Source organism: Colius striatus, chromosome 3 (genome assembly GCF_028858725.1).
Source record: "Colius striatus isolate bColStr4 chromosome 3, bColStr4.1.hap1, whole genome shotgun sequence".
NCBI classification, from domain to species: domain Eukaryota; kingdom Metazoa; phylum Chordata; class Aves; order Coliiformes; family Coliidae; genus Colius; species Colius striatus.
The window spans coordinates 99,135,188-99,152,009 of record NC_084761.1 but is presented as its reverse complement, the minus strand read 5'-3'; the positions used below and the strand labels follow the sequence as shown (position 1 = coordinate 99,152,009).

General features: G+C 47.9%; 1 protein-coding gene across 2 annotated transcripts in view; it reads right to left on the bottom strand.

Moving 5' to 3' along the window:
• Positions 1 to 16,822, bottom strand: part of EXOC6B (exocyst complex component 6B) — a 333,967-nt gene that overhangs the window by 99,714 nt on the left and 217,431 nt on the right. For both annotated transcript variants that reach the window (XM_061993512.1, XM_061993513.1), the window contains exons 17-18: positions 14,483 to 14,617; positions 13,908 to 14,087 (exon numbers count right to left, since the gene is read on the bottom strand). In XM_061993512.1, coding sequence (XP_061849496.1) covers positions 13,908 to 14,087; positions 14,483 to 14,617 — 315 coding nt within the window. The remainder of the gene's footprint in view (positions 1 to 13,907; positions 14,088 to 14,482; positions 14,618 to 16,822) is intronic.

The following is a 16,822-nucleotide window of genomic DNA, read 5'->3' as shown; positions in this document are numbered from 1 at the left end:
CTGGTTTCCTCTTTGCATCAGATGTGACCCACGAGAGGTGACTGACGTGCAAATGTTAACGGTTCCCTATTGATTCCAGTTACTGCCAAGCTCTGTATTTCATCTCTAGCTCTGTGAAGCCATCCCAGGAGCTAAACACTGAAGCCAATGTGTTGACTTACAGACTTGGAAAAGGGCGACTGGCACCAAAGTACAAGTTGACGTTCACACAGTTTTGAAGCTTGCCAAGGAAAAGAAGAGGAAAGCTTCCAGCCAACAGCAGAGGGCTGGGGATGAGCAAAGCTTCTGTGCCAGGGCTCCTGAGCACAGAGCAATGTCTGCTGGGGAAAGGGATCCCCAGGATGTTCCTCAGCCTTGGACCTCCACCAGATCTTCCAAACTTATGACAGGAGAGGCAATGACTGCACACACATTTCTTTGAGGGAGGTACTGGCACCAAAGCTGGACAAGTGTCACGAGAAATGGCTATTTAACCTGGAGAAGAAGAGGCTGAAGGAAGACATGATCACTACAGCTACCTGAAAGGGAGTTGTGGTGAGGTGGGGGTCAGTCTCTTCTCCCCAGTAATAAGTGATAGGACAAGAGGAAATGGGCTCGTTACCCCTGGGGAGGTTGACATTGGAGATGGGGGAGAACTTTATGACTGAGAGAGTTATGAAGCATTGGAACAGGCTGCCCAGGGAGGTGATGTGGATTCCCCATCCCTATAGATATTTGAAAGACACCTAGATGAGGTGCTGAGGGTGGTGGGCTTGGCAGTGTGAGGGGAGGAGTTTGGACTCAATGAGCTTAAAGGCTCAATGATTCTATGATGAACGAGTTACTGGTTTAGGAGGAGGACCAATGCTCTGCAGAGAAGCTGCAGGCCTGGCTCTCCTTCCCTCTATACTTGATTCCTCAGGCTAGGTGCAGGGCAGGTTGTAGTCACCTATGGAAGAAGCTTCAGTGCTATCAGCAGATCACCAGATTTAAACAGATTGTCACCACTGAGGTACTGCTGCACCTTTTCCTGAGTGCAACTAGGATTTTGGTCTTCCCATGACTTCAACCATCCCTGTCAAGCACAACAGCTTGGTTCAAGAGACAGCCTTCCACCACTGAAACATCTCATGTCTGCCTGGACATGCTCCTATGCGACCTGATCTAGGTGAACCTGCTTCTGCAGGGGGGTTGGACAAGATGATCTCTAAAGGTCCCTTCCAACACCTACCATTCTATGATTCTATGTCCACAGTAGTAGAACTAGGAAGAGCAAGACCTTAATGCCAACCAACATGACTCCAAGTGAAATTCATCTCATGCAAAGACCCACTCACCTGGAAAGCCAACGACATCTGAAGAGCAGAAAGAGCAGTTGCCCCCACCAAACTGGAAGGCCACTCTCCTCTCTCTGTAGCAGGATTGCTTTCAAACCCATGCAAAAGCTGAGCAGAAGCCCATGTTTCAGTGGCTGTCTTCCAGAGGTATTTAAAAGAACCCGACGGGGTGTCGTTCTCAGAAGTAAACATTTACTACTTATATTCTATTTTGAGCATTAAAGGGAAAACAGGCTGTCACAGATACAGCAGCAAGACAAACACATGGCAAAGCTGAACTCCCAACAGAAGCTCTGAGGCAACCAGACAAATAAAAAAGAAAAGAGGAGAAGGGAATTAAAAAAAAAAAGCAAATACAGCAATTATCCTCAACCACACAAAAAATAAACCAGCCAGTCACTGCAGCCTGATACAAAACCCCTCACAATCCAATAAAAGAGGAAAAAACACAACAGTTTGGCCATGTTGAGGATGCCCAAGGTCAACAGCTGGAGGCTATTTTAGCTGAAGCTGGTGGGAGACTCCAGGCCCTCCTACAGAGCAGCACAGCAGGAATCACATCGAGGAGGGAGGGGGGGTTGAGGCCACAACCAGCTCCCACAGACAGATCTGAAAGTGCCTGGCTTTTCCTAAATGTTATTTTATTCAGTTTAGGGGGTTTTTTGGTCTTTAACCAAATGACAATTGCTGAAGTTACCAGCTCTATGGCAAGGCTGTTTCTACGTAGGCATCAAGGGCTCTTGGCACTATGAACTGCATCTCCTTGCTTTCAAGCAGGAGCAAATACACCCAGCAGCAAAAGGATTTTGGATACCATCATGGGATGCTGAATAGAAGAAGATCCAGCATAAGGGCACATAGAGTTTTTTCCCCTCTCTTTGACAGCACTGTCAGAGTCAACAGGTGACATTTACCACTTCTTTTTATAAACAGATAAATAAACAGAAGGAAGAGCAGGGAGTGGAGAAGGGAAGTACCTCGGGACACAGCTGTTACAGTGGAGCCCAGGACAGTTTCTTTGAAGCCTTGCAAAGGCACACAAACACACAACTGGGCAGGGGTCTTGTAGAAGCTCAGGAGTTTGCAGCAAAGCTGAGAAGCTACTGCCTTTGGGGTGGTTCTTTTCTGCATATGCAGATATGCAAAAATAAAACCCCGAGGAAACAGAGGTTTCCAAGATCTGCATCTTCTTCCTTGCACTTCATTCAAATGCATATTTTTCATCAACTGCTTTTTTAAGGTCAATAGTATGGAAACAGAGCCTGGTGCACCTGAAATGAGGAGCACCTGTGTTGGAGCATCCATCTGCTGTCTGGTCTCCTGAGATGCTTCAGAGGTCTGTGCAAGGACCTCCAGGCCGGACACAGGTGGGAAAGAACTCCTGCCAGTCCAGGTGAGGCACACAACAGCATCATGCTTTGAGAAATGCTAAGAATTACATGCTCTATCCTCATTGCCCACCTGATTTAACTGCACACACTCTCACTAAACATGTAACCACCTGCTCCTGACTCTCCTACCAAGCTGGAGGTCCAGCCCGTGGCACCAAACTCCTGTTCCAAATCTGCTGTCTTCACTCTCTTTACATGAACCTCTTTTTCAAACAACAAAAGGTGAAAGAGTCCCATCTACCTACTCTCTAAAGACTTTGCATTGATACAAGCTGCTCTGCAAACACCTTCTCTGCCTTCTTGTGCTGAGAAATGGCATCATGAGACAGGGAGGTGCAGAGGGCAACAGGGCAGCAGCTCCCAAAACCCACACAAAACACGAAATACACGGATAGGGCACGTTACCACAGCTCAAACCACTTCTCCTTCCTCCAGAAGGTACCTCCACAGCGTGGGTCAACACTCAGCCCAGCAGCAGGAGGAAACCCCAAACTGAACTGCAACATAGACCCAACTCTACAACCCTGGGGCATTTGACTTGTCACCACAGCAGTTTGGCAGCCTCCTCCTAGGGCTAAATTATTGTTTGATATTTAAATGCCTTGGAGAGCAACCACTGCAAGAAAACATGAGCAGCAGACTGAGAAACGACAGTGCTGTAGATTCAGTGCAGCCCCTGGGAGAGGATGGCGACCTATGGACCTGATGGGTGGGCTTGGATGAGGCACAGGCTTGATGTTCCTCAAATGTTCTTATCCTCCCATGTTCACCACTTTGTGTCTCCACAAAGAGAAAAGACACCAAGACCTTGCAACACGAGGCGTCAAGGAAAGAAACCCATCAAGAACCTGCATTTCACGAGTCTCTGTATGCACACAAGAAGCATGAGCTAGCCCTAATTCTTCTTGGTCCTATTTGTGCCTCCTGATGCAGAGTGAGGCTCTCTCCTTGGTCCCTGTGTCCATGGGCTGAGGCTTCTGAGGGACTTGACACAAGGCAGAGCCGTGATGGGAGCGAGCGGCTCCACAACTGCAACGAGTGAGGGGGAAAAAATAAACGGACGTGTTTCACCCTCCTCTTCTGTGGCTTTTATTTTCCTTTGTGTTTGCTTTGGGAATAACATTCTTTCCATTGGGAAGAGCCTGATTTTCCATCAAATACAAAGCAGCTGCCATTTTGGAAACAAAAAGCTGATTAAATACAGATTTTTTTTTTCCTTCACTTTTTCTTTCCTCCAACGTACAAGAGCTAGAACCACATTTCTCTCTGCTGATTTAGCAGGGCAAAGCATCTGCTGGTGATGGCAGCAGGAAGACTTTGAGAGAGTGAAGTGAATCGCTTCCTCTTTGCTATATAGTTTTTATAATTATATGTTATAAATATAAGGGGAAAGATCCTGAAGCTCGGAGCACAGCATGCTGCACCCATCCCCATGGCAGAGCATCCTGACACCAAGGGTTCCCCACCCCTCATACACACAGGGATGGCTCCAGATTCCCCTTTTACGCAGATTCCCGCTGGCACAGATGCCAAAGGAAGGGTCGGGCGCGTCGCCGTGACGTCGGGACCGCCCGTTGGAAACGCCGCTAAGCCCATGACTTACAGCCCAGATGTTGAGCAGACTTGGTGGGGGGAAAGGATGTGCTCAAAACAAAACAAACCAAAAAAAAACACCCCAAAAAAAAAACCCTCTAAACCACCCACTCCATTTCCACTCCTGGTTCAGGAGGTTCCTGGGTTTGTGTTCCCGAGCGGAGCTGATTACCCAGTGCCCAACGCAACTTCAGCCCGTTTTACAGGAGACTTCAGCTTGTTCCACCCTCCCTTCCAAAAGCTAAATCTCAATGTTAAATTCCCATTGTGAACGCTGAGAGTCTACAGTTGAATGACAGAGAGAAGGAACAGAGGGATGGTGAAAGTTGTAGAGGTATCTGTTGCTTATTAATCAACCCATCCTCTCGCCTTATTTATTGCCCTTTATGAAACATGATGAAGAAAGTCCACAGCACCATGAGAGTAAGAGCTGCACTTTTGAATGCTTTTCTTGCTCTGTCTCTCTTGCTACTGCATCTGAACTAGGCTGTAAAATCCTTCATTGCAGCTGCTTCAACCACACCAGCAGCGCTTGGGCACAACCTCCCACTGTGTCTCTGTGCAACCTCAGTTCAAGTGGCCTCTACATATGGACCTCAAATGACGTTGCACTTGAAGGCTGTGCTCCTCTAGGGTAGGTGGGTCTCCTCCCACAGGTGGGTTGAGCCCAGTTGAGGGCTTTGGAAGCAGAACAATGGAATGGCTTGGTTGGAAAAGACCTTTAAGACCATTGAGTCCAACCCCTGCTCTCACGCTGCCAAGCTCACCGCTAACCCATGGCACTCAGCACCTCAGCTATACGGCCTTGCAGTATCTCCAGGGATGGGGACTCCTCCACCTCCCTGGGCAGCCTGTGCAAGGGCTGGACAACCCTTTTGGGGAAGCAATTGTTCCCAACCTCCAATCTAAACCTTTGCTAGCACAGCTGGAGGCTGTTTTCTCTTGTCCTGTTGCTCCTGTCCACCCCATCCTGAGCAGATGTGTTCATCAACATTCCTTTGCATATTCACAACTTCAGAAGAGGTTTATAAGATCTGAGGTGGAGGGATAAAATAAGAGGAAAGCGTAACATTGTGAAATCCATTGTTTTGTTTAAATTTAAGCCTAAAAGGGAGGGGAAAACACCCCAAATCAATCCATATTTTGACTTCATTTAAGGTTTTTGTAAGGTACAGGCTGAGGGCTCTGGTGCAGGAGGCATCAGGCACGTTTGAATTCCTTACAGTGAGGATGGATTTTTGGCTGCCAAATTCCCTGTACCACAAGTCTGGGTCTTTGTGTATGTACATGCATGCAAAAGTGAGCACAAAACAGCTTTATAAATCTCTTAAGTTTGTAAAGTGAAAACCAAAGCCAAACACTCCAAGGTGACTACACAAAGGGAAGCAATACCTAGGGAAGCGTGCACACCCTTGCTTTAAAGGATTTATGGGACCAGGCATTTCAGCTTCAATTAATTTTCCAAGTGCTGAAAGCAGACAAGAAACCATGTAATTACAAGATAACTTGGCTTACCCGGATTCGAGTTAACTAGCGCTCCTGGGTTAATCAGAGGTCAGCCTTCTCCCCAGCCAAGAAAGCTAAACCCACTGCATTTGAATGCTTTCCTCCTTTGCTTTACAAGGAACCATCAGCTCTTGTTTTCACCCTTTCATTTTGGTTAAATGTTTGGGATTGTGGAGACACTCGAGAAGCCCAGGAAAGCAACACTGAGGCAGCAGTTGGCAGTGAGGTGGGCAGCACAGCCACGCCAGTGCTGCCCCAGTCACCAGCCCATCTCCTCCTCACCACAGCACCCTCACTTTAAGGGCAAGGTGGTCTGAGCAATCCCCTTGAGAGCCCTGCATCATCTCTGGAGAGCAGAGAAAGCCCCCTGATGACCATACAGGGAGGGCTGTGGATGCTGCGTCTCCATCCCTGGCAACTCGGTATTTTTGTGTGTGTGTCTGTATTCACAACACCAGGAAACTTCCAGGATTAGCCACAGCTACTTCCCACTGGACATTTTCAACTCCTGTTACAATTACCCCTTTGTCCTGCTATTTTGTGCAATCAGATTTTTGCCTTTCAGCCTCTTTTAAGACAGATTAGTGATTTATTTCCACCAATTAATCCAAACTACCTAGAGAACAGAAAATTAGAGGGGTTAACAGGAAAATTTCAATCTGTTGCAGTTAAAAACAAAACCAAGAGCAGCTTAGCAAAGTCCCACCATATAAAGGGATTACTCCATTCCTGACCCTTTCCAGGGGACCTCCAGGTATTGTTTTTCATTGATTTACCTTAATGAAACTAATGCACCCCTCTCCATAGGAAGCTGACTCCATAGCTGTCTAGGCACTGGATTCAATTAAATAAATAAATACATCTGGCTTCTAAATGGCTGAAAGTCTTGAAAAGCCAGAGGCAAAACCAGTTTCTGCATCTTGTCTCTCTGAGGGTTTGCCCCAAGGACACCACGTAGGATGGTCGACATTCAGCACCTCTCCTGGAAACCCACAGCCACGGGGGATGCCCGGAGCATCCCTGGCTGCTCCCATCGGCACAGGCAGCTCCCACAGCCCTGCCAGCAACCCAGCCACGGCTTTGATGGCAGCTGGCTTCAAATTGCTTTAACAAGGCTCTTTCTTTCCAGAAGCTGGTGTTGATTTGAGACCTCGCTGTTGACTTAGAAACCCCCAGGTGCCCAGAGCCTGCAAATACTCAAGGCTTAGCTACGCTCAGTTTCCAGGAAAAGGGGTACAAGCATCCAACCACGGCGAGAAATATCAGTGCTACCACGGCAGCTCAGCGTTAAACATGAAGAGCAAGGGAGGGTTAAAGGCGGAAAAGCAGAAGCCGAGGTAAAGGCGCCGATGGCATCTCCCCTCCCCGCGCTCAGCCGCGTCAAGCAGGGCTGCACCGACCAACAGCCACCCCAGGCACCGCTGGCCTGCACGTGCCTTGGCTCGCAGACGTGGGAACAGAGGAAACAAGGCGGCTGGAGAGCGCTTTGTTTGCCGTCCACCCTCGGGAACGCCGCAGCTTTTCCTCCCGCATGTGGAACAAGCAGCAATGGCGATAATTAGAGGGGCTGGTTTGAACCAGAAGGCAGGTCCAAAAGGTTTCCTTCGCTTCTCTTCGTGCCAATCGCTCTAACCAAAATGTGGAGGTAGCAAAGGTCAAGGATCCACCCTGTTCCTGGATACCACTCTAGCCAGTGAAAAGGTTTAGTGAGCCCAAGCTGTGGGTCGGAGCACTCAGACCAGGGGGAACGTCAGGCTGAAATCCCCACGGGGAAATTCGTCTGAAGGAAACACAGTGAAGTAAGGGAGGATTTTACAAAGCTCTTTTCGCTTTCAAGCAGAGGTTGAAGATCCCATCACCCTTTCCCTAATAACAGGGATTTCCCCTCATTCCCTGCACGTTTAGCAACGCGTGGGGAATAAAAGGAGACAGTTAGATGCAACGTGCTCTGACAGCAGCGAATTTAGCACTGCCCCTGCAACAGCACACTTGTGGGCAACCAGTCTGGAAGGAAACCCTTTCCCTTGGTCTCTTATTTACCCTATTGATTTAAACTTCTTCTCAGTGTTTTGCTTTCCTCCCTTCTGAGACTTAAGGACCTCTTCTGGTTCAACCCACCCTCTAACCTTTGAGGTGCTGTGGACAGAGCAGACGAAACGCGCACCACACGCAGTCTTGTACTCACCGACATTGTAGAGTGGACATCTACATCCCCCTACAGAGGACAACACAGGGAGTTTAAAGTCAAATGCAGAAGAGAGCAAAGCAACAGTGAGAAAGGCACAGAAGTACACGTTGGTCATCGCCCGTAGATGCTCCAGCTGAGGCACCAGCCGCTTGGCAGTTGGCAGAGTGTTAACAAACCCTAAGTATGGGCTCCTTGAGCCTGCTCTAAGGAGGAGGGGGAGAAGGAGACCAAAGTACCACAAGACCATTATTTCCATTAAGTATGCTCTGCAAGTCAACATCCAGGCACCTCAGCTGTCCCACCTGTAAGATGGAAGTGAGGGACATCGAAACACCAGTGAGTGACAGCAAGGATCAGCTCAAGCAAAACTTGCTCAGCTCTTCCAAGGGCAAGGGGACGTTAGCTAAGCACAGACAGGACTCTTGCAAATCTAAAGAAGGGAACTTTAGCATTCACACGATGTTTTCACGACAGTTGTTTTCCACTCGGGTCCCTCCCAACGTGGCCAAGGCTGTGGTTGGTGCAAAGTTCAAGGCATTTTACTTCCCTAAAGCTCTTTCTATGGAAGCAAGAGCTGCCAGGGCTGGTGTGGTCATTTGAAACTGGGAAGAGATGCCACCATGGGGAATAAGGCAAAGATGCAGCTCACGCAGCTTCCAGATGAAATCTGTGCCCTGCCATCTGGCAAAAATAAGCACAAAAGGGGGAAAAAAAAACCTCACCCCCACCCCAGCAAACCAAAAACAAACCAAAAACCCAACCAACCCCAAAAACCCCTTTGCAGAGAGCTCACGCTGAACTGCTCAAGACAGCAGAGGTTAGAGTTTGTTGGATCACTGAAAGATTGCTTCCCCTTCCCCGGTCAGCATCACCTCTTGACCTGCCCTGATTACCTTCCAAAGGAGGTTATCAAGATACAAGACTAACAGAGGATTAAAGGAAACTTAAAATAAAAACAAAACACCCCCCTCCTCCTCCTTCCCTTCCCCCAACTGTGCTCCCCTCCCCCAAGAAAACATCCTTGCTTTGTTAACCTGACAGTTCACTGTAGGTGTTGACACAACCCTCCATCTTTGAGAAGCTTAATGTCAACAAATCAGTGTGTTTGGAGTAGCCCTGTCAATGCGATTTACATTAACTTGTCTAACAAGAAATAAAAACAACAATCAGCCATCAAAGACAAAAAGCTTTTTCAGTCATTCTTTTAAAAGTATTACACTATGAATGTTAATTTCTGAGGCCACGGCCCTTTACTTGCTGAAAACCAGAAACCACCTCTTTTTTTTTCCCCCTAAAATACTCTTTTTTTAATGTTTGGGGTTTTTTTTCCCTTAAAAAACAAAAAGACAGAAGTATTTTCTTTTAAAGAGGCCTAAGCCCCCCATGTTAATAAGCTCAGCAGCAGCAGTAACCCACTCCCTGGTTAACCCAGGAAGAGGGCAGCCCTGCAGCCAAATGTTAATGTTGCTTTGATTTCCACCAGCCTGTTATTTGCTTTGAGACATTTTGGGCACTTAGCAGAGCATTTTCGAACCCTGGCTCTAAACCACCATGAAAATTCCGTGCAGCAGTGGTATGCACCAAGCCCCTGTTAACTTCACCATGAACTTCTCCTCCTCCTCCTCCACTCTGGGTACATGCTGTACCCACCAGCGTGTCCCCTTTGCAGCTGGGGGCTCAGCATCCCAAAGCAAAGCTGCAAAAAGCAAATCACTTCCAGGGATTCCTAATATCAAGCAGTTTCTGCCGTCTCCTGCAGTGTCTACTCTGATGCTTTAAAGGAAAAATCAAGGGATTGCAATTTCTGCTTGAACAGTAGAGAAAGTGGAGATGCTTTATACAGGACTAGCTTTGGTCTGGGTTTGTTTTCCTGCTTGAGCGGGGAGGTTGGACCAGATGGATCCCCAGAGAGGTGCTAGATGCCTCACCTCTGGGAAAAAAACAAGGTCAGGTTGGATGGGGCTGTGAGCAACCTGATCACAGAATCATAGAATGGTAGGGTTGGAAGGGACCTTTGGAGATCATCCAAGCCCAACCCCCCTGCAGAAGCAGGTTCACCTAGATCAGGTCACTGAAGATGAGTTCAAGTGGGTTGGACTGGATGACCTTTAAAGGTTTCTTCCAACCCAAACTACTTTATGATTCTACAGTCTCCAGAGGTCACTTCCAACCTCAACCATCCTGGGAATTCCCCCAATAAATACAGGGAGGGAATCCCCCCAATAAATACATACTCATGTCTCCAAAAAGAGAACCACAAAACCTAACGCCCAAATCTTGTCTCAGAGTCGCCTTTTAGCTCGTTCAGCATCTCTGCTCCTCTTCACCCCCTCTCCGAAATGTTGACTCGAGTCAAACAGACCCTTCAAGGCCACTTGATCTGCCTTGCAGTGAGCTGGAGCCTTGACCTCAGAAAGGTTTCCTGCAGACAAGCTGCCCGGGGTTGAGACAATGGGATTACTCACACCCGTCACGTTAAGGAGCCGCCTGCATTTTTGCAGGCTCAGGACTTTCGGCTCCCTTCTATTACAGGACAGCACTTTTTGTTGGTGTAATTTTAGCACAGTAACCGTGGACATGCCCAGGCCGAGTTTCTTTGATCAGCAGGTGAAGGTTTTTCTTGGTGTAATTACTGTCGTGACAAAGGGCAGGTGAGTAGCTCAGCTCCTGACATTTAGTCATCTCCTGAGAATGCCACTCTCTTCTTCTAAAGAAAACTGCTGCAAGCTCCAACACCAGGAGAATGTTTTTCACTTTCTTAATAATTGTGTAAGTTCAGCACAAGTGGTACCCAATTATCACCTCTGGAAGATGGGGGCATTTCCAAACCCGCACAGAACGTGAAAGCTGGAGGAGATGGTGTTGCACAGAATCCACTTCTAGGAATGAGAAGATGCTCCAAGGGTGCCTCACCCAAAGATGCCCCTCCAAGGGACGGTGCACAGTCACTTGCTTTTCTTCATGAACTACTGTTAAAGTGGAAATCTTTTCTTTCATAGCTGGACCAGGCTGCAAACTCATTTTAAAGGGGATAGTGGTGCCTCTTAGATCGTAACGCTACGATGCTAATGACTTGGCTGGATTCAGACCAGCAGTGCAGAAACCTTGACAGTAGCAATCCTGCAATCTGCTCCTCTTTTAGCTACAACTCACTCTCTCTGGAGATACTTCCTCCCCCTGGAACCCCTCTCATTCTTTCCTTTCACAAATTAAGCTCATCCCACCTTTTTTTTTGTGCTTTCACAAACACCTCTGTCATTTTTCTGCATTGCTTTAGCCACGTGGCCTTCTAAACAGCTTATCTCCTCCATTTCACTGAGTCACAGAATCAATGAGGCTGGAAAAGACCCTCAAAGATCATTAAGCCCAACCATTCCCTCAGCACTGCCACGACCACCACTAACCCATATCCCTCAGCCACAGCTCCACAGCTTTAGGATCCCTCCAGGGATGGGGAATCCATCACAGCCCTGGGCAGCCTGTGCTAGGGATTGACAACCCTTTTGGGGAAGAAACTGTTCCCAAACTCCAAACTAAACCTCCTCTGTGGCAACTTGAAGCCATTTCCTCTCGTCCTGTCACTTGTAGCTTGGGAGCAGAGACAGACCTCCTGTGAGGGAGTTGCAGAGAGGGCTCCTGTGTCCCCTCAGCCTCCTCTTCTCCAGGCTCAACACCCCCATTCCCTCAGCCCCTCCCCAGCACCCTTGTGCTCCAGCCCCTTCCCCACCTCTGCTGCCCAGCTCTGGCCATGCTCCAGCCCCTCAGAGTCCCTCTGGCAGTGAGTGAGGGGCCCAGCACTGAGCACAGCTGCATAAATTTTAATGTCTCTAAATAAACCACTGGAAAAGGACCTTGAACCTTTAAACAATGAACCAGCAAAGACACCAAAGGAACTAGGTACCTTTCAGATGTACCCTGATTCTTCCTGACTGCTCTCACCACCACTGCATGCAAGGGAGACCCATCAGCAGTGTTCATTGATGGCATCTCCACAGCACTCCTCTAAAAGGAAGGAACTCCAATATATGTTAAAAATATCCCAGACCTACATCTCCTACAAACCACTGAGGCAGACCTACAGCTTCACAAATCAGACTGCAGCGCCTGACTGGCCTCCCCTATCTCACAAGGCTGTTGGGACGATCAGTGCTGTGCAATGCTCTGAAGATAAAGGGCTGTACTGCAAATGCAAACAGCCTTCTCCTCCACTGAGTCCTTTCTGATCCAGTTCTGGAAGACAAAAGGCTGCTTCCATCTGTCTTGGTCCTTTTTAGACCAATTAGCTGTCCTCCCAGTCTCCAAACCAATTTTGACTCGCTCAGAAAGAAAGCATTGATAGTTAAGGACGATAAATCACTCCAGATCCATCTCATAAATCATTGTGGGCATCTCTCCCCGTGCTGACTTCTCCTGCCAGCCAATGCTTCACGCTCTGGTGCAGAGACAAATCTCCTTGTCAAATCCCACTACTTGCTTGTGTAAGTTCTCCCAGTATGACTTGTGGAAATGGTCTCCAGGTGAGATACAGTCCACATCTCCTTTTTTTTAAGGTGAAAAACCTGGCAGTTGAAGATGCCATCCATCTCCAAGCTCCTCCTGACTCCAGAAGGCAGCTGCCCCACGCCTGCTCACATGGCCACCAGCCAGACTGCTCGGTGCTGCCAACCAAGGGGACACTGGCAATAAACATGGTCTGAACAGCAGGATGGATGAAAGTCCTTCCAACCTCTCTGCACAGGAGGCAACACTTTACTCAGCAGTTTGTTCCAGTGATAACAGAGCCAAGAAAGCACCTTCTCCTCAACAACACCTCCAGGGGGTACAGAGAACCAGAAAAGCCACTTTTCATTCCTCTTTTGGTGGCTTCTCCATCCACAGTAAATCAGTCCTCACTTCCACCCCGCTACCAAATCTTCCTGCTGTGACAAAGACACGAGCATTGCAGAAGGCTGCACAGTTTGGGGGCTATCACACCTCCTAAATCTGCTCTGGAGGGTTTGAACATCCTTCCAGTAGAACAAATCACAGCGGCATAAATAAGCAGAATGAAGGAAACTGCCATTGTGTGTTATTAGTCTGTTCTTCCTGTTTATATCTAAGCCCATGAAAGATGTCCAGCATGTGCTGGTGCGTTATAATCCTGGGTACTCAGTAACAACAAATAAATAACACTTCAGGAAAGAGGAAAAGATCTGAAATTGCTTTTTAGGACAAATACAGTCTTCAGTGGATTTGCTATTTCAAAATACCTACTGATTGAAGATACTCATAAGTATATACCCAGACAGCTCAGAACAAATCTTATTTAAAGGAAGAAAAGCTCTGTGGGCAGAAATCAAACTCCCTGATGATTCTATTTTTCCTATTCAATGGGATACTACTCAGTCAACTGCAAAAGCAACTTAAAATACTTTCTTTATCACAATACCAGAATAAACACAGGCGTGTTTCAGACAGCAGAGAGAAGAAAGAAACATATGCTGCCTTCTAACAGAGCAACAGCTTGATGTGAGGCATCCAGCAACTTGAGAATCGCTTGGAAATGTATCTGCAAGTTCAGACCCCCAAATACTGACATCTCTTGAAAAAAACCCTTGAATGTCCATTAATCTGAAAGCAAATATATCTAAACGTAGGTGGCTAGTGAGTTATGATCCTGATTCTCCATGGTGGACTGTGGCATTTCCCTTGTGTTAAGCACACCTGCAAATACTTGGGGAGACTCCCCTTGCAGCCCAACTTTTAGTGACACGTCAAAAAAGCTTGCTTTAAAAGCAGATTTGTTGTTTGGTAACACTTGACAGTCCAAGGCCTCGTTTCCACAAGCCTGAGGACCCACTGAGATCCAACAGCACCATGGGGTTCCCACCTGCTCCCCAGAGAAAACAAAGCCCATGGGTGGCCGTGCCTTACCGGGAGGTGTGTGAACACGGCGAAGGTGCTGCGGAGGAAGCCAATGAGATCTACAAGGTAGTCGCTGGCTTTGCTGCTGGGCTCCATGGCCATCCAGTCGTAGTCTGCCAGCTGCAAGAACTGGTCTATCTTCTGGTTCAGGTTAGTGTAAATCTCCTCCTCGGCAGCGTGGCGGGCGTCCTGGGAAGCAAGGCAAGGTTAGGTGGGATGGAGCTTCCGTACCACGAGTCTACACAGCTATAAAGGATGTTGAGATTGACCCAAGCTTTAGCCCCAAAGCAGCAGACAAAGCAGCTGTAGGCAACTAAATGGCTGCCACAGCCTTAGGCTTAGCCCAGACCAGTGGGATGTGTGCCAGCAGGTAACATCAAGCTGGTGTCTGCTGTGATGAAACCTAGGGACCAGGAGGACAAATTTGGTGCAGGATGGGAAAGAGATGAGAGAGGAACGTTCCATATTTGAGCCTGTACAGCTCAGTTTAGCTCCCTACATCCACACACATGCCTGGGAAGCAGAGATTCTCCAACCAAACGTCACCACCAGCTCCCCACAGGGGCATGCACCAGCTTTCTCACCTTGAAGGTTGTGGTCCCGTAGAGTTTTGTAGTGTGGACAGTTTCTGGAAGTACATTAGTGATATTGGTTATGAATTCCTCCAGGAACTTGCAGGATTTCTCCAAATGGGTTGTGTTTATAATAATCTGTACAAGCTGCAAAGGCAAGAAAGGTATTCAGTCATCATGCTCCTGGAGCCAGGGATGTGCCACAGAATCTGAAGGGTTGGAAGGGACCTGGAAAGCTCATCCAGTGCAACCCCCCTGCCAGAGCAGCACCACCTAGAGCAGGGCACACAGGGACTCATCCAGCTGGGTTGGAATGTCTCCAGAGACTCCACAGCCCATCTGGGCAGCCCCTGCCAGGGCTCCCTCACCTCAACAGGGAACAACTTTGTCCTTGTGTTGCTTTGGAACCTCTTCTGTTGCAGCTTGTCCCCATTGCCCCTTGTCCTCTCATGGGCCACCACTGAGCACAGCCTGGCTCCAGCCTCCTCACACCCACCCTTGATGGATTTGTGCACATGAATGATGTCACCCCTCAGGCTCCTCTTCTCCAAACTCAAAAGCCCCAGCTCCCAGCTCAGCCTTTCATCACGAGGGAGATGCTCCACTCCCTTAGTGCCAGGTTAAGGGATGCCAATTTGTAAGAACTTCTGGCATGAAAGGCTGATGCTGTGCAAACACACTAAGCTCTGCTACACGCTCAGAGGCTCTCCTCCTTTAACAGCATCAGAAACTTAAATAAAAGATCATTTTGGGGGAAAAGCATTTCCCATGACAGCCACTAATACCACAGAAGGTATTTTTTTTTTTCCAGTGCCTTTCCTACATTCAGCTGTCAGTCAGTGCTCATTTCAGCACAGTTCAAATGCAACAGGCTTACAAAAAAACAGAAAGAAAAGCCACGTCAAACCAGAAGCATTCCATCTGCTAATGAACCCTAAACAACCCATAGCTTGAGTGACACCGGACAACATCATACCGAGGAACTTAACAAAGAAACCACAAGGTTTTCCTTTCCTGAGGGTGGTGTGGGTGAACCACAGATCTCACCCTGGTATCTTTTTTTGGTTATCATACCCACCATTATCTGCAATTTCCTCAGTGCTGCCTTTTCAGCTGCCTTCTCATGGCGCTGTTTCGGGGTATTAAAAGCAGCTGCAGAGTAAAGGCTTCTGCTAAAGTCAATCAGCACAACCAGTTACAACCCAGAGCAAAACAATCTGTCTTCCACTTTAAGATCCCTGACTTGGAGCACCATTAATTCCTTCAAGCAGATCCTTTTTTTTTCCCTGAGCAGCCAGCCATGAGCATTTTCCAGGTGCAACATCAGATAGAACAAAACCTTCCCAAATCACATCTAGCTCGGATATCGTGCCGAGACAGTTCTCTCACAGACACAGAAGGCATTATAATGCTTCAGACTGATATAATTTAATTGCTGGAGTATGGTTTGGCAGTGTGCAGTCACCTCTAAAGAAATCATTCTGAAACACTGGCAAATCCTCTGAATGAGATGGATTAATCAGCATTTTCAGTGTTGCAGGCACAGAAACACTGAAGTAACAATAGAAGCACTGCGGTGCCCAACTCTTGCTAGTGCCGGATGACATGAGAAAGGCTAATGGTCACAGGCTGGGAGGTTCAGCTTGGGTATTAAGAAGGAAAAGAGTCATTAGGGAAATACAGTGAACAGGAACAGGGTGCCCAGAAAAGCTGTGGGGCCTCTGTTTTGGATAAAGTAAGAAGCAGTTAGAGAAAGCCACAGCTGGCATGATCCATGTGAGCAATGATCCCACTTCCAGAGGGAAGTGAAGCTAGATACCTCCTGAGGTCCCTTCCAGCCTATGTTTCCTGCTCCCTCTCTGGCTCCTTAAGTTCTGATCTTCTCTTGAACTCCTTGGGGTAAAAGGTTCTTGTTGGGGTATTCAAATGAAAACACCGGTAGCATCTTTTCTCTCTCTTGCTGAGGGATGTCATGGTTATTCAAAACACCAGGGTTATTTGGAGCAGACTTGGTAGCAAACTTACCAGCATCCACTGCTAAGAGGCACCCCTGTGAGTTCAAAGAAAGGCATCACCTTCACTTAACGTGAAAGATGCCACGGAACATCTACACTGTCACATTCTGTTTGCCCTTCCTACACTCAATCACGCTGTGGGAACAGCATCAGCAAAAAAGACCATTTGGGGGATGGATAGTGCAGGGATAGTGTTGCATTCCTCTTTGTGGAGAGAGCCCTGGGAGGAGCAGAAGAGAAAAGGAATTTGCCCCAAGGGAGGAGAGAGATTCCAGACTGTGAGATAAAGGGCTGAGGAAGCATCACGTGTAAATACACACCAAGGCACTGAACTCTC